Below are 25,786 nucleotides of genomic sequence, written 5' to 3' on the forward strand. Positions count from 1 at the left end.
TCCCCCACCACACCCGCTTGTGAGTGCCATTGCTGTTTATATCGTTTTTTATCTTTTAATAAATTGTGCTACACGATGCCTGCTTGCTGTTTTTTCCCTTCCCTCTTGAATCTGAAGGTAGGCCAAGTTGATATTTTTCAGTTTCCGTGTCATTCTTAATATTTAGCGAAGCCTTGCTAGATAATTTCGTTTAAAAAAAACAAACGGCACTTTCTTTTGGTTTGTATTTGATCACCTCTGCGGTTTTATTTATTGCACTATAAACAAAAAAAGACGGACAATTTTGAAATAAAAACAATATTTTTTACTTTCTGCTCTAAAACACATCCAGCAAAAAAGGGAGGAGGAGCCGGTGACGACACTTCCGGTGTCTCGTAATCGTGGATGTGTAATGAGGAGGAGAGCTGTCCTATTGCAAACTGATCATTTGAAGCGTTTTTACTACTATGTAAATGTGAGTGTATATGATTTTTATTAATTAAAAGCAAGTTATTTAATCAATCTTACGCAATGATGGTAAATTTATTTGCTTTGAGAAATTGAATCTGGAAAATTCAAACTGTATGTGTAGAAGTCCTGGTAATCCTGGAGCCATTATAGCTGAAGCCCAATTCTGATCTTTTCTTTGGAGTAATACTGAAAGTGCCAATAGACCCAAGGGGGTCTTCCTTTGAGGTGAGCAGGCACTGCACTCTGAGGTGGTGGTGATTATCTGTCAGCACATATTTCCTGCAGAGACTGTCAGGGAGCATGGAGTGATTTTATTCACGTTTTTCGTCAGCATTCAAGTTTTATATTTTTTTTGTGCATGTGGACTTTTTTGCATTTTGACATGATCATTATTTTTCACTTATTTACTGGAGTTTATTATTCATTTTGAGGTTTAGCACACTATTATTTTTTTTATTAACAGAGTAATCACTGGGACTATAGTGCCTGTGTTTTCACCAGGTACAATAGTAGATTTTTCCAGAAGGGGCTTTTCTTTATTTTAGCAAGGTAGGAATGACAAGATGCACAGAGGTGTCTTTGAGTCTAAGACCTGGACTTCAGCAGCTATGCTGTTAAAGCCAGTGATGGAGAAGCAGGATAAAAAAAAGAGGGCCCTGAGACAGCAGGACTGGCCTATTGGGAAGAGGCCAGAGGTTGTCTCCTAGTTGTCGGAGTATGTCTGTGTATCAGGTTAACCTGGGCCAGTTTGGTGCAATGAGAATCATTGACTTCTTCTCTTGTTCTATTTTTGGGAGAAGATGAGGTCGAATTCAAAATGGTGGAAGGCATAAATTAGTCTTGAGTGAGACCAGCGGATTATCAAGACATCTGGTTACTAGATACTAGAGGGTCTTTGGTCCTGTCAACAGACAGTTTATTGTTTAATCTGGAGGCCATGATATCCACAGACCGCAGTGAAAGCTGGACAGTCTCTGTCCATGAGAACATCTGGTTTGCTTCCTTCAAGGCTGCATCACTCCTGTGCCCCCTTGGTAGCTAATGTTCAGTGGGGACGGAAAGTATTCAGACCCCCTTAAATTTTTCACTCTGTTATATTGCAGCCATTTGCTAAAATCATTTAAGTTAATTTTTTCCTCATTAATGTACACACAGCACCCCATATCGACAGAAAAACACAGAATTGTTGACATTTTGCAGATTTATTAAAAAAGAAAACTGAAATATCACATGGTCCTAAGTATTCAGACCCTCTGCTCAGTATTTAGTAGAAGCACCCTTTTGATCTAATACAGCCATGAGTCTTTTTGGGAAAGATGCAACACGTTTTTCACACCTGGATTTGGGGATCCTCTGCCATTCCTCCTTGCAGATCCTCTCCAGCTCTGTCAGGTTGGATGGTAAACATTGGTGGACAGCCATTTTTAGGTTTCTCTAGAGATGCTCAATTGGGTTTAAGTCAGGGCTCTGGCTGGGCCATTCAAGAACAGTCACGGAGTTGTTGTGAAGCCACTCCTTTGTTATTTTAGTGGTGTGCTTAGGGTCATTGTCTTGTTGGAAGGTAAACCTTTGGCCCAGTCTGAGGTCCTGAGCACTCTGGAGAAGTTTTTCGTCTAGGATATCCCTGTATTTAGCCGCATTCATCTTTCCCTCGATTGCAGTCGTCCTGTCCCTGCAGCTGAAAAACACCCCCACAGCAGGATGCTGCCACCACCATGCTTCACTGTTGGGACTGTATTGGACAGGTGATGAGCAGTTCCTGGTTTTCTCCACACATACCACTTAGAATTAAGGCCAAAAAGTTCTATCTTGGTCTCATCAGACCAAAGAATCTTACTTCTCACCATCTTGGAGTCCTTCAGGTGTTTTTTTTTTTTTTTAGCAAACTCCATGCAGGCTTTCATGTGTCTTGCACTGAGGAGAGGCTTCCGTTGGGCCACTCTGCCATAAAGCCCCGACTGGTGGAGGGCTGCAGTGATGGTTGACATTCTACAACTTTCTCCCATCTCCTGACTGCATCTCTGGAGCTTAGCCACAGTGATCTTTGGGTTCTTCTTTACCTCTCTCACCAAGGCTCTTCTCCGATAGCTCAGTTTGGCCAGACGGCCAGCTCTAGGAAGGGTTCTGGTCGTCCCAAATGTGTTCCATTTAAGGATTATGGAGGCCACTGTACTCTTAGGAATCTTAAGCGCAGCAGAAATCTTTTTGCAACCTTGGCCAGATCTGTGCCTTGCCACAATTCTGTCTCTGAGCTCTTCAGGCAGTTCCTTTGACCTCATGATTCTCATTTGCTCTGAAATGTGAGCTGTAAGGTCTTATATAGACAGGTGTGTGGCTTTCCTAATCAAGTCCAATCAGTATAATCAAACACAGCTGGACTCAAATGAAGGTGTAGAACCATCTCAAGGATGATCAGAAAAAATGGAAAGCACCTGCGTTAAATATACGAGTGTCACAGTAAAGGGTCTGAATACTTAGGACCATGTGATATTTCAGTTTTTCTTTTTTTAACCACTTCCCGCCCGCCCTATGGCGGATTGACGTCCGGGAAGTGGTTGTGTTATCCTGACTGGACGTCATATGACGTCCAGCAGGATAACATGCCGCAGCGCGCCCCCGGGGGCGCGCATCGCGGCGATCGGTGGAGCGGTGTGTCAGTCTGACACACCGCTACACTGATCTTGGTAAAAAGCCTCCGGCGGAGGCTCTTTACCACGTGATCAGCCGTGTCCAATCACGGCTGATCACGCTGTCAATAGGAAGAGCCGTTGATCGGCTCTTCCTCACTCGCGTCTGACAGACGCGATTAGAGGAGAGCCGATCGGCGGCTCTCCTGGCAGGGGGGGGTCTGTGCTGATTGTTTATCAGCGCAGCCCCCCCTCAGATCACCACACTGGACCACCAGGGATCGCCACTAGGACCACCAGGGAAGGGGCAACATGTGGATGGCCAGGTATGTACCCCATGGCCATCCACATGTGCCCAGTCAGTGCCAATCAGTGCCCACAAATGGGTACTGATTGGCACAAGTATGTTGCAGTGATGCCCAACAATGCCACCCTTAGGGGCATCACTGCAAACAACCAGTGCCGTCAGTGCCACCCATCAGTGTCCATTCATGCCACCTGTCAGTGCCCATCCGTGCCCATCTATCAGTGCCCATCCATGCCCATCTGTGCCAACTATCAGTGCCACCTATGAGTGCCCATCAATGCCACTTATGAGTGCCCATCAATGCCACCTATGAGTGCCCATCAGTGCCGCCTATAAGTGCCCATCTGTGCCACCTATGAGTGCCCATAAGTGCCGCTTACCAGTGCCACCTATCAGTGCCCATCAGTGCTGCCTATCAGTGCCGCCTATCAGTGCCCATCATCAGTGCCCGTCAGTGCCACCTCATCAGTGCCACCTCATTGGTGCCACCTCATCGGTGCCCATCAGTGCCAGTCAGTGCCCGTCAGTGCAGCCATATCAGTGCCCGTCATTGAAGAAGAAAACGTACTTATTTACAAAAAAATTTTAACAGAAACAAAGAAAAACTTGTTTTTTTTCAAAATTTTCGGTCTTTTTTTATTTGTTGCGCAAAAAATAAAAACCGCAGAGGTGATCAAATACCACCAAAAGAAAACTCTATTTGTGGGAACAAAATGATAAAAAATTTGTTTGGGTACAGTGTAGCATGACCGCGCAATTGTCATTCAAATTGCGACAGCGCTGAAAGCTGAAAATTGGTCTGGGCGGGAAGGTGTCTAAATGCCTGGTATTGAAGTGGTTAATGAATCTGCAAAACGTCAACAATTCTGTGTTTTTCTGTCAATATGGGGTGCTGTGTGTACATTGAGGGGAAAAAAATGAACTTAAATGATTTTAGCATGGCTGCAATATAACAGAATGAAAAATTTAAGGGGGTCTGAATACTTTCCGTCCCCACTGTATGCCACAGCTGTAATATTGTCTGACCGCACCCCGATTTGGTTTCCTTGCAGAAGGGGGGGGTCCAGTGTTGCAGAGCCATACTTAATGTTCAAAGCTTCAGGATGTTGATGTGAAACTTGGCTTCCACTGATGACCATGTTCCCTGGACTATGAGAGCCTGGAACACTCTTCCACAGCCTGAAAAACTAGCATCTGTTATCACTTTTCAATGATAAAGGGGAAAAAAAGGCTTCCATATTGTTAAAGCTGGGCTGGAGATCTATCAAGTTAAGGAGATTCTTTGCTTGGCTGGACAGGAGCATGGGAAGATGGAGAAAATGAGCTTGCTTGTTTCAGGCCTGAGGTGGGGGATCTAATGCGCTTCCTATCCCTTTGGATGGAGGATGCGATTAAAGCCGCTAATCTTCCTTCTAGGCCCTGCAGGGCGGAGGAAAATGCATCTTAAGTCACGAATACAGGGGATGAGATGTGAGAAGCAGCTGCACCACCAATTGGTTCTAATGACTCACCCTGGCTTGCCAAAATTGGTAATTCAGGAGAGGATGACAGTGTGGAGGCACGTCTGGAGTTTCCAGCACCTGGGGGTGGAATTTTTGGTACCTTTTGTGTGGTGTCTTTTTTGGAAGTCATAGTGCTATGCACAATAGCAGAGGCACCAAGTAATGCACTATTTGTTGAGCAGTAGTCTAGCAATATAATGCTAGACTACTATATAAAGTTCAGCTTGCTGCTGAGTAACAATGTATTTCATGTACTGGAAATGCAGGCATTACATCCCTTACTTGCCCCAGTGCTCCTGTGTGTCAGACTTCCATCTTTTCAGTTGTTTATCTGATAGAGAGCTTCTGTTTACGAACAGCGTCTTTTTAAAAGCCACAGGTGTGCTGCGTCCCTCCGCCGTGTGCTCCACGTGGACATTATGTTCTGCACACTGCGCCGTGCCTAAGCCACACCCCCACCCTTGTTTTAAATTGATAGCGGTCCATGCGCGGACGGCATACGGGTCTGTGCAGACCCATAGGAGAGGGCTGGGGATAAACCTTATGGCCATGTGGGGGGCGAAGGAGTCCAACCGCTGTTTGTACCTCCCAACCCCATTAGTTCCCTCAGGGGGGAGAGGAACAGAACATGTGCTTTGACCTGGAAAAAAAAAAAAAAAAAAAAAAAAAAAAAAAAAAAAAAAAAAAAAAAAAAAAAAGGTGCTGCAAACTTTGTTCCTAAGAAAAAAAAAAAAATCCGCCCTACTGCCGAGACCACGCAGCTGCTTTTTAGCTGGACACTGAGCTGCTGAGAAGCGACGTATCAGGGTATGTGCATTTACTCCCTCTAGTGGAGATTTTAAGGCATAACATTTTACTCATGGAAGAAACAACCATAGGTGAACTTTTTACAATTCCTAGGCATCTTCCCTTACCTTATCCTCGCTGCAAGATACTGCTGTAACAGACAGATCCAAACTTCACCCATCACGGCGGGCTGTAGCAAACCTTCAAGGGGTTCCACTCCCTTCGACCTGTATTAGCACCCTGCCAGGAAAAACTTTAGGCAATGTAGCAGGACCATGTCCTGGGTCCCGGGGTCCAACCCTGCAGAGAGCGGCGTTACAGGCAAAACCTCATGCTTCATATACGAGGCCCGGGTACCATGCACCTTGGCCTCAATGGCAGTTAGGATGGATCTGGTCTGTGGAGGCTATTTAAATCCAGCATTGATCCCTCCTGGAGCTCCTTAGAGCACATCTTCACTCGTGACCAACACCTTAGACACTGGCGAAAAAACTGAGGTACTCCTGGTAGGAGGGGGGTTTATATAGGGAGTGAACTTCCTGTATTGGGTATACCAGTGTCCATTACTTGAAGGTGCCTATATACCCACATAGTAATTACTATGGTGCTTTGTGTCCCATGATGTACGATAAAGAAAAAATATTTACAAAAATGTACTCACTTTTGTAAGATACTGTATGTACTCTGTAACATTGTGTTTCAAAGCATTAAAGCCATAGTAAATGTCCACGTCCGATTCAAAACTTATCGATTTGCAAAGTATACATAGTAAAATAAAGATGCTTGCCCCGAAACCCTTTCACTTTGATCAAATGGAATATAGAGGCTAATTCAATTCTAATGGTATTTTCTGATCAAATGCAGATACTGGCATTGTCTAGGGGGCGTGATGACGTAGAGCACATCACGGAGGGAGGGAGGTGAGAGTGCCTGCCGTGGAAGCGGGCTCTCCTAGGATCCCCGAGGAACGCGTGCTTGGATGCCGCTGCAAAAAGAATCTATGCTTACCTACGAGGGGGAAAGGAAGATCCCCACACGCCGCTGAGGGTAACCCCAACAGGGGTAGAAGAGGTAGAGCCTCATATGCCGCTGCAGAGCGGATCAGAAAACGAAACAGGAAGTAAGGAGTACGGCTGTAAGTAAGACACTGACAGCGTGAACGGGAGGTTTGAAACGCTGAGGAATCAAGAGAAATCCCCCCTGATGCCCAGGAGATGGTAATGTAGAAACAGTCTTGTTTTTTTTTTCTTTTTCTTCCGGTATATGGTTGAATTCAGGAACCAGGAGGCAAAGGGAGGTCCATAATTGAAGGTATTGGAATATCTGATTTATTAAGTTGAACTGAGTAAAATAGCTTGCTTGCACTTGTAAGGGGGAAACAAGGGAAGTTCACCTATTGTGTAAGGCATGAGGAAGTATGAAGAGGAAGTGAACACAAGGAAGCTACACCTGGGGTATCGGCCCATTAAAATAAGGGATTAAAAGTAACCTATAAACTAAAGGACATGTACAATAAGACGAAAAGAGGATTGTGAAATTACAGAGTTTGGAAGGGCTAATAGAAGATCCCAAGGTGGGGGAGAGTCGCATTGGGATATCCCAGAGGTGCGGGCTTGTGGAGGGACTAGGTCATCTGCCGCAGAATTTTTACCCCCCTCCAGTCACAAGTGCTGGAGAAGCTGCAGGTGAAATAAGACCCAGAACAAGGCCTTACTTGGTCTAGTACCCCAGTAGGAAGCTCATTCCACAGGAGAAAGCTAGATTTAAAACTGGGGAAACAAACAGGAGGGCCAAGAAAGAAAGGAGCGATGAGTAAAGCAGCACCCAAAACAGGAAAAGGGGGAGCACCTAAAACACCCAAGGATAAGGCTGCAGGAAGCACGATAAAACAGTTTATGTCCCAAGGAGCGAGCCCAAGAGGTGGAGAGCAAGGGGCTCAGGGAGTATCAAAGACGGAGGGGAAAGGGGGAACCCCAAATAAAGCTGGGGAAAAAACAGCTCAGTCCAGGGAGAATTCTATAATGGAAAGTGAAACGGAAATAAGTCGGGTGGAGGAAAGAAGAACAAGTGGCCAGATGCTTTCAAAAGAAGACCTCAGTGATATGCTTAAAAAGCTTGAGAACTCAATTAAATCAGAAATAGGCCTGGTGAGAGCAGACCTGGGAAGCCTTCTAGAAAGAGTGGAAATAACGGAAAGGAAAACAGAGGAATCTGAAAGAGAGATAATGAATCTCAAAGAAGAAATAAAAAGTGCCAGACAAAATCAGAGGAAAATTCTATATCAGATCGAGGACCAGGAAAACAGACAGAAGACAGAATATAAGACTCCGCTTTGTCCCAGAAAATAAAGGAGAAGACCTGAGAAGCGTGGTTTCCTCAATATTAGGCCCAATTTTAGGAGAAGAGATAGTGAAATTCCCCAAAACAGAAAGGATTCATAGGGTGGGAAGATTATACAATTCAGATCACCAGAGGCCGAGAGATGTAATTATAAGGTTTAGATACTATGAAGATAAAGCGATAATCCTATCCAAATTGAGAAGTAAACCCCCGTTAAAGTTCGAAGGGTCAGAGATCCAAGTGTATACAGACCTCGCGCCTGAAACTTTAGCAAGGAAACGGCTCCTGAAACCTCTACTAGACCAGATGAGAGATCTGAATATAAAATATAGTTGGGGGTTCCCGGCGTGCCTAATAGGCTTCAAAAATGGAAGATCAGCAAGATTGAGGTTCCCTGAAGATTTGAAGGAGTTTTGTGAAAGACTGGAAATGAAAGAGCCAGAATTACTGGGTTGGATAGAAGAATGATTTGGAGTGGGGGGAGAAGATATGAGGGTGAGGAGATGAGAGAGCGCGGCGGAGAAAGTGGGGGAGGAGAAACCGTGGATACTGGACTACCCCTTTCGTGCTTAAAACATCATGCATGAGGGTGTAAGGGGCACACTCGGACTTCCACCTCTAAAAGAGATTCGTTAGCTCCATGGTATCCATGGCGCTGGGTGAATGGGGAGCCAGGGGTTGGCTGGGGGGAGGGGAGGGAACTCCGTGCACAAGGAAGGGGAAAGGAAAGAGGAAGGGTAAGAAAAAAGGGGGGAAAGGAAAACCCTGTGATAGCTCAGTAATGCAGGTCCAACATGAAACATGGAGGCAACGAAGAAGTTGAATTTTCTGACATATAATGTAAAGGGCCTCAACAACCCTATGAAGAGATACAAGATTTTGGGGGAATTGGAGAGATACAAAGCTGAGGTTGTGTTCCTCCAAGAAACCCACCTAACGTGTTATTCAAAGATTAAGTTATGGTCAAAAGTTTTTTCAAATTGGTTTTATGGGGATTCAATAACAACAAGAGGAAGAGGAGTGGCAATAGGAATAGCAAATGGGGTAAATTTTAAAGTAAATGAGAGATTGGTGGATCCAGGAGGGAGGTATATTTTCCTGAAGGGCTTTCTGGAGGGATGGAAGTGTACGCTGGCTAATGTATATGCGCAAAATATGGAGGCAAGTGGATTCTTGGTAAAAACACTGGAAAGATTAATGGAGTTTAAAGAGGGGGGTCTGATTGTGATGGGGGATTTCAACTTGTGCATGGCACCAGAGGTAGATAGTACATCACGTGCACTGGGGACAATGAACGAGAGGTTGAGAAAGTTGAAACGAAAGTTACATTCTTGTCAATTGGTGGACATATGGAGGATTATGAACCCAAATAAGAAAGATTTCTCGTTCTACTCCCCAGTGCATGGGACGTACTCTAGGATTGACTATATATTGACTGAACATTCGCTATTAGACAGAGTGGTGGAATCAAAGATAGAGGCAACTACTTTCTCAGATCATGCCCCGGTTAGGATGGTTATGAATGTCTCAGAAATCCAGAGAACCCCAGTAAGCTGGAGATTAGAGGAAGATCTTTTACAAGACGCAATAAACGTAAAGATAATAGAACAGGAACTTAATCATTATTTTCAAATAAATGATACAGGAGAAATATCAGGGTCCTCCCTGTGGGAGGCCCATAAGGCTTATATTAGGGGGATATTAATGAAAATGGGAATTAGAAGGAAAAGGGAAACAAAAGAGCGAATTAAAAAACTAACTGTAGAGACATATAATCTGGAGCAGGAGCATAAGAAAGGAATTGGCCAAGACAAGAGAATATATCAAAAATTAATCCTAAAAAGAGAGGAACTGAAAGATCACATAGATATAGAAACAAAAAAGGCATTTTATAAGGTAGCAAGGGAAAGTTATCAAGGAAGAAATAAGAGCAGTAGATTTTTAGCTAAAATCTTAAGAAAGAAAAAAGCTAGAAATTATATAGAAAAAATCCAAAATAGCAAAGGAGCCATGGTCCATACAACAAGGGAAATAGGTGAATCTTTCAGAGAATATTACAAGGATCTATATTCAGTAGGCAAAAATACAAGGCATGATGGAGTACAGGAAAAGAAGATAGTAGAATTCCTAAATAAAGCTAACCTCCCTAAATTGATAGAGAATGACAAAGACAACTTAGAAAGCCCAAAAACGGTAGAGGAGATAAATAGAGCATTAACTGAATCAGCCGTAGGAAAAAGCCCAGGCCCAGATGGTTTTACTAATGTTTATTACAAAAAATGTAAAGATATTTTAATCCCTAGACTCTGCAAATATATGAACGGTTTGGGCATAGAATTTGAGTTAAGTAGAGAGGCCCTTAAAGCAGAGATCACGGTTATCCCAAAAGAAGGAAAAAATGCCACGATATGTTCGAGCCATAGACCTATATCACTTATCAATACAGATGTAAAATTGTATGCTAGAGTATTAGCAAATTGGTTGAAAGAGAGAATGAGCGAATGGATCCATCCAGACCAAGTGGGGTTTACTCCTAAGACAAGGGACCCCCAGGTCTACTCTTGTCTATAGATGCCGAAAAAGCATTTGACAGAGTAGACTGGGGGTTCATGTTCCAAACCCTCAAATACATTGGAATGGGCCCGTAAATGATAAATAGGATAAGTGCTTTGTATAACCATCCGACGGCCTCAATAAAAATTAATGGCTCCCTTTCAGAGGCATTCGAAATGGAAAATGGGACGAGACAGGGGTGTCCCCTGTCCCCATTGCTCTTCATCCTTTCCCTGGAGCCTTTGCTGTCGGTGATCAGGGGGGATCCGGATATCGGGGGCTTCAGGGTAGGAGAAGAGGAGCATAAGGTCGCGGCATATGCCGACGACATTCTGCTCTTTATAACCAAGCCGAGAATTACAATGCCAAACATTCTTAAAGTTTTGAGACAGTATGGGGAAGTGTCAAACTTTAAGATAAACTCGGCAAAATCACAAATCTTAAATATTAATTTGGGTAAGGAGGAGGAAAGTAAGCTAAAAAAGGAATTCAATTTTATTTGGAAAAAAGAAATAAAATATCTGGGCATAAAGCTGGCAAACTCATTAGTGAAGATCTACAAAGCAAACTTCATTCCATTGCTAGAGGAAATAAAAGCTGAGTGTAAAAGGATTATGAATAAACCATTTTCGTGGCTAGGACGCATAAATGCTATAAAAATGGTATTACTACCTAAGATCATCTATAAACTACAGATGCTCCCACTAGATATCCCCCAGTATTACTTTAGAAAACTTAAATCAATTATCATGAAAACAGTTTGGAAGAATAGAAGGGCTAGAGTGTTTGATATTTTAAAGCAGGAAAAAAGAAAGGGGGTCTGGCGATGCCAGATATTCAGGGCTATCATAGGGCGATATTGGTGTCTAGAGCGATAGAATGGAACAGAGGAAATAAACAGAAAAGATGGGTGAATATAGAAAATTGTTTGAGTAAGGCACATTTAGGACACATAATTTGGAATCCTCCACATTATAGAGTATTAGATGGCAACACACATGCACTGACAAAAGTGGTTCTCAGAGCTTGGGACACAATATATAAACAAGTAAACAAGGTATATAATTCCCCTTTAATTTCACTTTGGGAAAATGATTACTTCGCACCTGAGGAAAAAGGAAATTGGTGGTGGTTGGATAAAAAAAAGAAAGAGTGCTATTGAGAGATATAATAAAAGAAGGGAAGATTGTTGCACTTCACGAATTAGAGCATAATAAAGAAACATGGGTGTTAGACCGTTGGAGATACCTTCAGCTAAGCCATTTTGTCAATCAGATTTGGCAAAGCTTTGCCTGGCGAATAATACCAAAGGCATAATATCTAAAATTTATAAGATAGGATTGACAATGGGTAGTGAGGAGGTACCACCATTTATCACAAAATGGGAAAAAGAATTAGGATTGCAGATAGATAGTAATAGGTTAAGGAAAGTAATGGAACTGACCCATGGTTCGTCGATAGACACCAATGTCGCTGAAATAAATTATAAAATTTTATCTGGCTGGTATGTCACCCCAGATAAAGCTTGTAAATATCAAAAGGACAAAACATCGGAATGCTGGAGGGGATGTAAAGGAATAGGCAATATGACCCATATATGGTGGGAGTGCCCTGAAATTAAAAATTACTGGGAAAAAATCTTGGGGTATGTCAAAGAAATAACAAAGATAGAAGTAAAGGCAGACCCCTGGTTAGTGTTGCATCATGGAATAGGAGGGGAGGTCAAAAAGTATAAAAATTCTCTAGTACCACACCTGCTAAACGCGGCAAAAAAGATTATCCCAAAAAAGTGGCTAAAGGCAGAATGCCCATCAATTTGGGAGTGGGATGATGCAGTGGAAGGTATTCGATTTATGGAGGAAGGAGGGTATGGAGGGGAGGCCGCAACAGTAGGGGAAAACATCTGGCAAAGTTGGAAGGATTTTAAAAATGCATGGAGTATTACTGAGGGTTTGAAAATCAGATTAGGTTAAAGAGAATGTCATTAAACAAGTGTGCACGGAGATGGGGGGGGGGGGGAGGGGTGGGGGAGGAGGATGGGGGACGGGGTTTATTGGGGGAATAAGAGAACTGAAGATTTGTATGACGAATTTTGTATTGGTTAAAGAAAATAAATGTTTTTGTTTTAATATTGGCATGGAAAGCTACAAATGATGTGAAAAGAAGGGACATGAATGACACTGACAAAGTGGAATAAGTCTCTAGTGCAATCAGTGAGGTGGCAAAAAAAAATGGAATATAGAGGCTGGAAGTATCATGGTATCAGGTCTGAAAGGCTGTTGTCAGTATCTGAGTAACCTGCTGTGATGCAGAGCACTATATATGTAAAACAGGAAAAAAAAAAAAAAAACACTGCACATTTAAACACAGAATGTACAGTCACCACTGAACCAGGAATCATGGTACTCAAGGTTAAGTCATACAGGTATATTTACAGCAGTGTGCTCAAGTGGTGATCCAAGTCTTGAGGACTAGAATTTAGAGAAACCCTCAAGAATTTGTTACAGAATGTCTAGTTTTTAAAGATGCATCTTTAAGAGAAGAAACTGTACTTTTACAGAGCAAAGCCAACAGGTTTATCGCAACCCCCCCCCCCCCATATCACATTCTTGCATTTTCTTTGGTCTCCCATTACCATGTTCGACTGCTGGAAACAGAAGCAGCCACCAAGTATTGTGACTCTTAGGGAAGAAAAAAAAAAAAAAAAAGCTTACACAGAGGTTTGCACTCAATTCATGTGACAGTACTGATTGGGGAAGGGGAATTAAAGCAAAGCATAGGTTTACCTAAAATTTCTTATCCACACTTTTTTTTTATGTCATTGGTTTCTGAAAATTGACAGACTGCACCTATAGTCATCAGAAAAATGTAATGCAAAGCAAATGTCTTATTTTCTAAAATTCGATTTTTGTTTCTGTAATTCCTTAGGCCTCCTTAAGTCTTCACCATATGTCAAGTTTTCAAAATCTTTAGATAGTTGACCGCTAGCAACTTTTATATGCAAAATGTGCCAACTTTTTTTGTTCCGCACAGCAACCAATCAGCATCCAACTGTAATTTTGCAATGCAGAGCTGAAAATGAAACCAGGATTCTTATTTCTGTATCGCTGTGCCAAATGCTGGAAAATCTGGACTGTCATCTATCCTTGGCAATCGGTTAACAAAATATATTTATTTAAAACTGATTGTACTATGGCCACTTTCCGTGTTTTCAACATTAGAAGTCAAATTATTAAGAATGATCTTTATTAGGCTGCATAGCTATTAGGATAGAAAAACAGTATTGTAGATTTCTGTCAAACCTTTACGTCCTAATAATAATAATATACAAAATGTGCAGACTTCACAGTATAATGTCGCCATTTACAACAATACATTTCACAGAGGATGGATAGACAATTTAGGCCACAACTAAACTAGAAATATTTCAGGTCTCTGATCAAATGTTTAAGTGAACTTTGGCTTACTAAAAAAAACAAAACAAAAAACAATAATAAAACATTGATTATTGTTTTTTTTAGAACGAGAAAGAGATACAAACATGGTCTACGCCTCTACATATTATATTACTTTACAGTCTTTACTGCATGTAGCAGTGGGAAAGATGTATGATACAGTGTTTTGTTAACGTACATAGAGGGAAAGCTGACGGTATTCCTCCACTTGCTAGAGGTATGTGATTTATCTAAGCCAAGAGGTACATTTTGTCACTGAGTGCAGAGCTTGTTGCAATGCTGAAATGACTTGACCTGAGCTGCAGGCCACAGAAAAACTCAATGGAACTGCAGGATGTTGCTTTGTATGAGGGTCCTTGGTGCCTCTTCTGGTCTCTTATCCATACAAGTGGTGTAAAGTTCAGACTGCTGTGCACGTATGAAGACATAGATTACACATGCTCTGAGGTAGTCACCAATTCAAACCACTGCCTGAGGGCATCGCTAAGGGTTTCCGGAAGGGAGTTCACATCTCGAAGAATGATGTAGAATGGAAATGGAAATTGCTCCATATAAGATATCATTTTTGGCATTTCTTTCGGATTGGTAAAAATCGGCACTTTTATATCCAGGATGGAATCCTAAAAAAACAAGAGAGACTTGTTAAACGATCAAATTAGAAGGCACATGTAGATCAGTTAAAATTTGAATATGTAAATTATAAACAAAGATATGTGGCCATATCTTGATGTGGGTGTAAAAAAATATAATAGGTTAAGTTGCATCACTTGTAAATGATTGACAAGATCTTCTCGGACATGGTTAAGATTTAGCTGAATAAACAAGGGCCACAGTAAGGAAAGCAGTAATAAGGCAGGTGTCTAAATTTAATCTTAATAAATCTTGTGGCAAATATACTGCGAAGGTGGCAGTAGAGAAAGGGGAAAAGGTTGCTCTCAGTAATGTGCTCTAGGGTACTTTGGAAGTCTAATATTCAAGGTCTACTAATGTCCAATGTGCCTCCATATTGCAGAGAACAATAGGGGAAGGAAAAAAATTGTCACCTCATGAAGTGCTCCTTTCTCCAGCTGTGCTTCATTGAAAATATTAGGTTGTGTATGGTTTAGGGCGTAAGGTAGATAACTCCCTTTCACAGAGATGTTTGCCCGGGAAATAATAAAATGGCATAGTCTACATAAATGTTTAGCTAGTCCCAGAGACTAAAAGATTAAAAAAACATGTACATAACATTTTCAATAAAAAAATGAAAAAAAAAAAAAAAAACAAAACACGCGAAATGCCTTAGAGATATTGGTTTTACCTTGGACGTTGGGTTATCCAAGATTATAAATATAATAAAGATGTTTGCATTGCGGGCTACTTGTACGGCATTTGTGACACGATCCTTTCCTTCCACAAATATTCCTCTTCCATCCGACACAATTATGAGGAGCTGGGCAGTTTCTTTAAGGAAAATACAAAATGCATACATCAGTAACACCAAAACACTAGTATTGATACTGGAACTGTGGGCAGAAGAATAACACTCCAAAAAAGTTGCATTATGGCTAGTACTCATTTTTTTCATCTTTTGAAGTGGGGAAAGAGAATAAAAATGGCTGTAAAAGGCAGAAGAGGCTCTCCAGACTCACTCCCTCCTCAATGGCTCCCGAGACGAGGCAAGCATGCATGAGTGACCCCTAAAAGCAAGCAGCTTGCTATGGGGGCACTCAACGAGAGTGGGGATAGAGTCAGGCATGCCGGTGGGGGACCCAAAAAGGAGGAGGATTGGGGCTGCTCTGTGCAAAGCCATTACAGGGAGCAGGTTAAAAAACAAAAAAACAAAAAAAAAAAAAAGCTTTACTATTGCATTCATTTCTTTCTATGAATTTCAGTATATACTCGGCCCCCAGCTTTTTTTTGTTTTTAAAAGGAGCTACTGTAAGACATTACCTAAGCTACAATCAAGGAAAATCACATCCTGACCAAATATCTAATTACAGGGGATTGCTAAATTTTTTAATTAAAATTGACAGTATTTCTAGACCTAGGGGGGGGAAAAAATAAATTGTTGACTTGCCTATAAATTATACCATATCTTGGAGTACAATACAAGACAAATGGTTGAGTATTCATAGACCCTGGTTTATAGGCTTTACCCTTAGGTGTTTGGGACACTGGCAAGTAGGGTTGTCCCGATACCACTTTTTTAGGACCGAGTACAAGTACCGATACTTTTTTTCAAGTACTCGCCGATACCGATACTTTTTTTTAATGTCACGTGACAGTGGTTTTTTTTTTTTTTTTAGGGGGGGGGGGGAGTGAACGGTGTGTGTGTTTTTTTTTTTTTTTTCATTTACATTTATTATTTTTTACAATTTAATTTTTTTTTTTATTCTTTATTGCACTATGTGTGTGTTTTTTTTTTTTTTTTTTTAATCAGCCCTGTTGGGGGGCTTTGGTGAGATATCAGGGGTCTTAACAGACCTCTGATATCTCCCCCTTGAGACAGAGAAAGAGACAGAGGATAGAGATTCCCCAGTCCCTTTCTCTGCAGCCTCAGCTGTACTGAGAATGAATGGAGAGAAGACAGCGGCTCCTCTCCATTCATAAACTGACACATCGTAATCACAGGAGATTACAATGTTTCAGTTATGTGAATAGACAGAGTCAGTTGACTCTATCCATTCACACAGCGGAGAGAGACAGCAGAACGGAGGGGACAGAGGAAGAGAGAGGGGAACAGCGGAAAGCCGGAACGGATGGGGACAGCGGAGGGGTACAGAGGAACGGAGAGGGACAGAGCAAAGAAGGAGGACAGCGGAGGGGGTCAGAGAAACGGAGGGGGACAGAGCAAAGAAGGAGGACAGCGGAGGGGGTCAGAGAAACGGAGGGGAACAGCGGAGGGGGTCAGAGGAACGGAGGGGGACAAAGCAACGGAGCAGGACAGCGGAGGGGGACTAAGGGGGATGAGGTGACAGTCAGCGGTGATCGTGTGTGGGGGAGTTACAAGCACCGATCACCGCTGTATGTCATTAAAGCAGCTGAAAGCCGCGGGGTGAGAAGCTTGTAACTCCCCCACACGCTGATCACCGCTGACAGTCCAGGTATCGGTGGAAGCATCGGGAGCATTTGCCCGAGTACAAGTACTCGGGCAAATGCTTGGTATCGATGCCGATACCGATACTAGTATCGGTATCGGGACAACCCTACTGGCAAGCATTTTATGGTAAGGTTATAGGGGGGACATGTTGGAGACATACCTTCAGAGTCAAGGAAACACCCACGACCTGGTGGAGTGAGCATGTAAAAGCGGAGGAGGAGCTAGTGAATGGTGGAAGCAGTATTTCCCCTTACAAGTTCCTGAGGGTAGGACAAATAGGGAGTTTTGTCTTCCGGATAAAAGCTGTTTCTTTGAGGTGGACTCTCATGGCTCTGACTACATCTAAACAGTGAAAAGCAAGCACCTTTGGTTGCTTAAGAGCCGGGCACAAAGATGGCATGACTAGGTCTTCCCTGAGGTAGAAGCTTGCTACCGCTTTAGGAGGAATAGATAATCTTGGGCGTATGACTACCTTGTTGTGGAAGAATGAGAAAAGGCTCCTTAGAAGAGAGACACTAAGACCCCTTTCACACTGGGGCATTTTTCAGGCTCTTTTGGGCTAAAAATAGCACCCCTGTAAAGAAATTTCCTGATGGGCTCAAATGGTGGTTTCTGCAGGGCAGAGAACAGGATTGAGGTCCCAAAAATGCACAGGGTGCTGTAAGGAGGGCCCTATACAAGATACATGTTGAATAATTAAGTAGCCTAAGGGCAGTGAGCACGTCAGTGGTAAAGCGCCGCTAGTTTGTGGCGCTTTACCGCAGTTTTAGTGGCTGCTAGCGGGGCGCTTTTAACCCCTGCTAGCGGCCGAAGAAGGGGTTAATACTGCCCGTGTAGTGACGCTGCCGAAGCGCTTTGGCAGTGGTGCCCATTCATTTCAATGGACAGGGGCGTTTTAGGAGCAGTGTATACACCACTCTTAAACCGGCCCAAAAATTCTGCTTGCAGAACTTTTTTTTTAATGTCCCGCAAGCGCACTGCTCTGTTGTGAAAGCACTTGGGCTTTCACTCTGGAGAGGCGCTTTACAAACACTATTTTTAGCGCTAAAATGCCTGTAAAGCACCGCAGTGTAAAAGTGGCGTACACCCCTGAATGGGTCTTCAGGGGCTGATTTAGTAAATACAATTCAAATATCTCCTTGAACGTTAAAGTGGTTGTAAACCCTCATATATCCCCAGTAAAGTGACTGGTCTCAGGTAAAACAAATCCTCCTACGTTGGTTTTACTTGTTTATCTTCAGTCTGGTGTCACCCTTGGCAGAAACATCTCTTAGAACTCCAGATGAACAGCCTATTCTCCTGGATTCAACTGAGTACGTTTACTTGGCAATTTTCCATGCCAGGAGCTCTATCAAGTACTCCAGGAACTGGATGCGGAACCAAGGCAGACTTCTGAAGGTTCAGCATCCAGCCGAACCTCTCTAGGACTTGCACCTTTACCTAGACATTGGACGTCTGTTTCTGAAGCAAGTCGCCAAGATAACCGGGGTCCTCAAAAACCCCAGAACCAGAGTCAAAACCCTGGGGGCCGTACACAGGCAAAAGGTTATTGATAGCGGCGACCCCTTACTGCAAAAACACAAAAATACTTTACTGCATTAAGGTGAAAAACCTTAACGTGATTGGAAAGTCTCATCTTTTTTCTATTAAAATAACAAACATGTTGTACTTACCCTGCCCTGTCTAGTGGTTTTGCACAGGGCAGCCCAGATCCTCCTCTTCTTGGATCCCTGACTGGAGCTCCTACCCAACCCCCCCCCCCATGTTGAGTGCCCCCAAAGCAAGCAGCTTGCTATGGGTGCACCTGAGCCCCGCTGCAGCTCCGTGTGTCCATTCAGACATGGAACCACGGCCTGGCCCCGCCCCCTTGCTTCTGGCTGAGTTTGACAGCAATGGTAGCCAATGGCGCTGCTGCTGTGTCTCAGCCAATCAGTAGGGAGAAATCCAGACGGACGAGGCACTCATGGACATCGCTGGGGCTCAGGTAAGTATTAGGGGGGCTGCTGCACACAGAAGGCTTTTTATGTGTATGCATTCAGATGAAAAACCTTCTGCCTTTACAATCACTTTAATGCCGTGTACACACGATTGGACATTCCAACAAAAACCTGGATTTATTTTTGACAGATGTTGGCTCAAACTTGTCTTGCATACACACGGTCGCACAAATGTTGTTGGAAACTCCGAACGTCAAGAACGCGGTGACGTACAACACATACGACGAGCCGAGAAAAAATTAAGTTCAATAGCCAGTGCGGCTCTTCTGCTTGATTTCGAGCATGTGTGGAATTTTGTACACACGATCGGAATTTCCGATTTTGTTGTCGGAAAATTTGAGAACCAGCTCTCAAGATTTTGTTGTCGGAAATTCCGACAACAAATGTCCGATGGAGCCTATACACGGTCAGAATTTCCGACAAGCTCACATCGAACATTTGTTGTTCGAAATTCCAACCATGTGTATGCGGCATAAGGCTTTATGACCACTTTAAGAGAAAATCTGTCAGAAAGCCCATCGTGGTAATCTGAGAAGTCCCTGGACCCCGAGATTCCTCCGGGAGGGCTTTTCCTCATAGTATTTCTGATCCTTAACAGCTTCTACCTCTTCCTGAGGAATTTCTCAACACCTAATCCTTCCTCAAATAGGGAGGAGGGGATGGAGAGCACCATCATTTGCATTACAGCCGTTTCAAGCCCTTGAACCCCAACCCCCCCCCCAGAGCTGTTCTTGCTGTCCAAATATGGCTGCAGAAAATCCTCCCTTGATCTGAAGTAAATGGAGGTCTGTGCCCCTAAACAGTAGATAAAGGTGGGGTATTCAACGCTATTCTAACCCTTGGGGAGCAATTAAAGGGTAAAGCGTGTAAGGGGTCCTGCAAACCTGATAAAAGGGATTTGGGAGCCCACACGATTGCCAGAAAATGGTTACCTCTGCATTTAATAATTACAAAAATGTCTGATCAGATTTTGGCAAGGATATTGCCGCTACTAAGATTGCACCTAAATCAACCATTTAATCGGATCAAGAACTTCAAGGAGAGAGGTTCAATTGTTGCGAAGGCCTCAGGGCGCCCAAGAAAGTTCAGCAAGGGCCAGGACCGTCTCCTACAGTTGATTCAGCTGTGGGAACGGGGCACCACCAGTGCAGAGCGTGCTCAGGAATGGCAGCAGGCAGGTGTGAGTGCATCTGCATGCACAGTAATGCCCTGTACACACGGTCAGACATTGGACATTCCGACAACAAAATCCATGGATTTTTTCCGACGGATGTTGGTTCAAACTTGTCTTGCATACACACGGTCACACAAAGTTGTCGGAAAATCCAATCGTTCTGAACGCGGTGACGTAAAACACGTACGTAGGGACTATAAACGGGCAGTAGCCAATAACTTTTGTCTCTTAATTTATTCGGAGCATGCGTGGCACTTTGTGCATCGGATTTGTGTACATACGATCGGAATTTCCGACAACGGATTTTGTTGTTGGAAAATTTTATAGGAAGCTCTCAAACTTTGTGTGTCGGAAATTCCTATGGAAAATGTGTGATGGAGCCTACACACGGTCGGAATTTCTGACAAGGTTCTATCACACATTTTCCATCGGAAAATCCTATCGTGTGTACAGGGCATAAGGCGAAGACTTTTGGAGGATGGCCTGGTGTCAAGAAGGGCAGCAAAGAATCCACTTCTCTCTAGGAAAAACACCAGGGACAGACTGATATTCTGCAAAAGGTACAGGGATTGGACTGCTATGGACCAGGGTAAAGTCTCTTTCTGATGAATCCTCTTTCCGATTGTTTGGGGCATCTGGAACAAACCTTGCCCGAGAAGAAAAGGTAAGCTACCAACAATAAAGCATCCTGAGACCATTCACGTGGGGGTTGCTGCTCAGCCAAGGAAGTGGGTTCGCTCACAATTTTGCCTAAGAACACAGTCTATATAATAAAGAATGGTAAAAAACATCCTCCAAGAGCAACTTCTCACAACCATCCAATCCAGTTTGGTGACAAAGCAAGCCTTTTTCAGCATGATGGAGCGCCTTGCCATAAGGCAAGAGTGATAACCAAGTGGCTTGGGGAACAAAACATCTATATTTTGGGTCCATGGTCAGGAAACTCCCCAGACCTTAATTACATTGAGAATGTTTGGTTAATCCCCAAGAGGCAGGTGGAAAAAAAAAAACAAAAAAAACACAAATTCTGAAAAACTCCAAGCAATGATTATGCAAGAATGGACTGCCATCAGTCAGGATGTGGCAGAGGTCTTGAAAAAGAAGGGTCAACACTGCAAATATTGACTCTGCATTAACTTAATGTAATTGTCAATAAAAGCCTTTGAAACTTATTAAATGCTTGTAATTATACTTCAGTATACCATAGTAGCATCTGACAAAAAGATCTAAAAACACTGAAGCAGCAGACTTTGTGAAAATTTATATTTGTGTCATTCTCACAACTTTTGGCCACGGCTGTATTTCCAGATTTCTGACAGGTGTATGTATCTCTTAACACTTGGAAAATTACTACTCGCTATGGTAAACACAATTTAAAGTTGACCCATGGTATGGTATGAAGATTAATTACATTGCCTTCACATTCCTTTCAGCTACTCATATGTGAAAGATGGAGCTCACCTGGATTAGTGCCCAGAGATAACCGTTGTGCAGCTTCAAACATGGGGACTGAGGACTCCAAAAACTGCACAAAAACAGAAAAGTATTTACATTAGACTACACACCTCAAAAAGCCAGCCTCCTAACCAAAACATTCTGCTCTATTACCTGGGCAAGCAAAGTCTTCTTTTGCTGGAACTTGCACTGATTGAGGATTCTGGATCCAGACTGCTCACTAAATTGTTCATGGAAAGGATGTAAAAGCTTGACGCTCTCTCCAAAACTAAATGTAAGACACGGTTAGTGTGAGATTGACCATAGTTTACAAACAAGTTTGTTTTACTTTCTTAAAGGCTAATCAAGTTGAGCTAATCTTGCCTACATAATTTAGTCAATTTGTTTTTCTAGTGCTGGGTTCTGTCTGCAAATGTAATATTCTAACACCAAAAGTAACATTTGACAAGTGACTAGGGGAGGGCAGATACAAACCTATATACAGCAATTTGTCCAACTTCAAGTAGAGTTAATGCATTTCCAATCACAGCTAATGCTTCATATGCCAGCTGAAAAAGGAAGGAAATTATTGTAATTATTTTTTAAAATAACACCACACTGGGAGAAATGTGCCGGAAGTACACAACCAAGGAGTTATTACCTGTTTAGAATGGTTATCAACCATACTGGCAGAATCATCAATAGCTAGACAAATCTGGTATTGACGCTTGCTGGGTTTTGTTCTCCTCAGCCAAATTTTGTCTTTTCTAAACTGACTGGCAATGTATGGAATCACCTTCCGCATATTCAGCCTCTTTCCCGTCCGATAATCCCCTCTATAGAGTGAAGCAGATGTTTAGGAGATTCAAGGCTCCATTTAACCAGTTATTTGTCAAACAGTTAAAAACAGTATTATATTAGTGTAAGGGGATATTAAAGGATTTCTCCAAACAGTAACAGGCTGCTTTTATGTCAGCAATGTTACAGTAGAAAACCCAAATTCAAGGCTAAACATCAACATAAATTAAGGATTAACATTTTTTTTTGTCTAGGTAACAAGGTCCACTGTTTACAAATGGTCTACATTTCTTTTTTTTTTGTACGTGAACATAACATTTTACTTACTTCAGCTTGGCTGCCTGTGTTGGCTCCAATATGAGCCTCAGTTGCTCGCACAACTGCTGAGACAGAGAACCAGTGAGCAGGAGGTATCTCTGCCACATTTCAGCTGCTGCTTTCTCCTAAAACAAACGAGAAATAGCAGCTTGTTGTTACACATACATAAGCCATGGAATGCAAAACCACAATTTAAAAGGTTTCTCTAGGGAACAGCAGCAATGACATTTGTCTGCAAGAACACTCCTGACTCTCGTTCACACTACCATGAAGTATTACACAGCTACTGGGCTGAAATAATCACAACCTACAGTGTAGGTGATAGCGTTCTCATCCATTGCATACTGATAAAGCTACATATTTTTGAGAGTTAGGTTCAGAGTTAAAGTGGTATTAAACCCAAAAATGCAATATATTGTAGTTTACCAATCATCAGATGTGGTGGTTACCTTAGTTTCATTGAAGGCCCCCCCCCCCCCCCCTTATTTCACCTGGTGACCAAGCCAGTAACACTTCCTATCTGAGGTTGTCTCAGAGGACAGTGTAACGCTAGCCATGCATGGTTCAGTGTAAAGCTGACCATATATGGTTTATCCCTTTCAAGACTAAGCCTATTTTTGACATTTGGTGTTTACAAGTTAAAATCCGTATTTTTTGCTAGAAAATCACTTAGAGCCCCCAAACATTATTTATATTTTTTAGCAGAGAATCTAGAGAATAAAATGGTGATTGTTGCAATATTTTTTATCACACGGTATTTGTGCAACGGTGTTTTAAATGCAACTTTTTGGAAAAAGGGACACTTTCATGAATTTTAAAAAAACCAAACAGTAAAGTTAGCCCATTTTTTTTTGTATAATGTGAAAGATGATGTTACGCCGAGTAAATAGATACCAAACAGGTCATGCTTTATAATTGCACGCACTCGTGGAATGGCGACAAACTACGGTACCTTACATCTCCATAGGCGATGCTTTAAATTTTTTACGGTTACCAGGTTAGAGTTACAGAGGAGGTCTAGTGCTAGAATTATTGCTCTTGCTATGACAATCGCGGCGATACCTCACATGTGTGATTTGAACACCGTTTACATATGCGGGAGCGACTTCCGTATGCGTTTTCTTTGCTGCGCAAGCTCGCGGGGACGGGGGAGCTTTAAAAACAATTTTTTTTCTTATTTATTTTATTTTTATATTTATAAATTGTGTTTAAAAAAAAATTAAAGTTTTGATCACTTTTATTGCTGTCACAAGGAGTGTAAACATCCCTTGTGACAGTAATAGGTGGTGACAGGTACTCTTTATGGAGGGATCGGAGGTCTAAAAGACCCCCGATCCCTCCTTTGCACTTCACAGTATTCAGATCGCCATTTTCGGCGATTCTGAATACTCTATATTTATTTTTAAAAACGGCGCCATTGGCAGCCGAGTAAACGGGAAGTGACGTTATGACGTCACTTCCGCGTTTACAATTAGGAGGCTGGAACGAAGCCTTCATTCCAGACTGTCAGCAGCCGCCGGAGGGGGCGGATTGGTGATCGGGAGGCCCGGTAAGAGTAGCAGGGGGAGGGGGGGGGTCGTCCCCTCTCGCTCCTCTGGTATAACAGCCAAGCAGCTTTTAGCCGCATCGGTTGTTATACCTGGAAAGCTGATCGCCGGCTCTACAAAACGGTACCAGGATGATGCCTGCAGCTGCAGGCATCATCCCGGTATAACCCCTGAAAGTCGAGTACGCACATCTGTGTACGCTCGGCGGGAAGGGGTTATTCTTTTTGTTTTTCAGCCAGCAGTCTGACCAAAAAATCTGAACCAATTCTCCCATCCACCTCAAATAAATCCTCTCCACTGCAATGTTGTATTCTGACAGTCAGAATGGACAGATCAGTGCTGCAGCCTATTGCTTACAGTGCTGATTGAGCAGATTTTATCTGACAGGGCAGTTGAACAGAAGTCAATCTTTAGATCGACTTCTGTTCAACCACAGGGGCAACGCATGGATCGAAATTTGGCTGGTCTCTGCTGAACCGGCTGAATTTCAGTCCGTGTATGGCCAGCTTTAGACTAGCAGATTTAAATAAACTTTACTAACAAATTGAAACTGATCTCCAACTAACACTTCATAAGCAGTTACAGCAGTTTTTGTCCCTTTTGGGATCAAGTTTTTACATAAATGAATAAAAGCTGACCATTGTAAGCACCCCTGTCCATGTTAAATGGTTTGCCTCAACCCTCTAACTGCTACTTTGTTGGGACAGCTTGGTCTGGTAAAGTTGAAAAATAAGACTTATTTACTTACAAAACATCCATACAGAAATGTGGGTTGGAAAAGTCCTATAAAGGTTATTCAATACTATCACAGAGTAATTGCTTATACCCAAACAGTACAAACAAATGTGAAAATTATGTGCTCTCATTTGAAGTTCTATGAAATCTATTAAAGCTATTGTGCAACAAACCATTAGATTTCTCTTGCTTCCAGGAAAATGAGAGATGGCTATATGCTAGTTACCAAGAGAGGGTCTTCACATCCCTCTAGTATCCTATGCAAGCTCAACTCCCCAATCCCTCTTCCCCTCAGAACAGAAATTTGGTTGAAGGGAAAAAAAAAAAAGAAAATAATTGCAAATATTTTTTGGTTCCCTCATGCTTCACCTTGCTGTCCTTGGGACAGATCCATGATTACCTTGTGGTAAACTGGGACAAAAACAGACTTCAGACTCAATTTACCCACCTCCTCCGCATCCCCAATAGGATGCGTCTGCCACTCTTCCAGCTGCTTTTCAAGCTCTCTTCTAAGCTCTTCCGGGTTTTCAGGGGTCTGATGGAGACAAATAAAGTGTAAAGTGGAGATATACAGTGCACAATAAGTATCGCTAGTAAAAGAAACAAATAGATGTAGTTGCTTTTAGGCAGAATTACACAAAATACATGACGGAGGCAAAAGAGGAGCCAATGAAGTCACGT

General features: G+C 42.6%; 1 protein-coding gene across 1 annotated transcript in view; it reads right to left on the reverse strand.

The window, feature by feature from the left end:
- Window positions 1-13,794: 13,794 nt before the first annotated feature.
- The window catches only part of MDN1 (midasin AAA ATPase 1), a 455,945-nt gene continuing 443,953 nt past the window's right edge, over window positions 13,795-25,786 (reverse strand). The window contains 8 exon segments of the mRNA XM_073628928.1: window positions 13,795-14,640; window positions 15,321-15,463; window positions 21,735-21,798; window positions 21,882-21,996; window positions 22,203-22,276; window positions 22,369-22,543; window positions 22,833-22,948; window positions 25,554-25,640. Coding sequence (XP_073485029.1) covers window positions 14,452-14,640; window positions 15,321-15,463; window positions 21,735-21,798; window positions 21,882-21,996; window positions 22,203-22,276; window positions 22,369-22,543; window positions 22,833-22,948; window positions 25,554-25,640 — 963 coding nt within the window. The 3' untranslated portion in view covers window positions 13,795-14,451.

This window comes from Aquarana catesbeiana, linkage group LG04 (assembly GCF_042186555.1).
Source record: "Aquarana catesbeiana isolate 2022-GZ linkage group LG04, ASM4218655v1, whole genome shotgun sequence".
Lineage (NCBI taxonomy): Eukaryota > Metazoa > Chordata > Amphibia > Anura > Ranidae > Aquarana > Aquarana catesbeiana.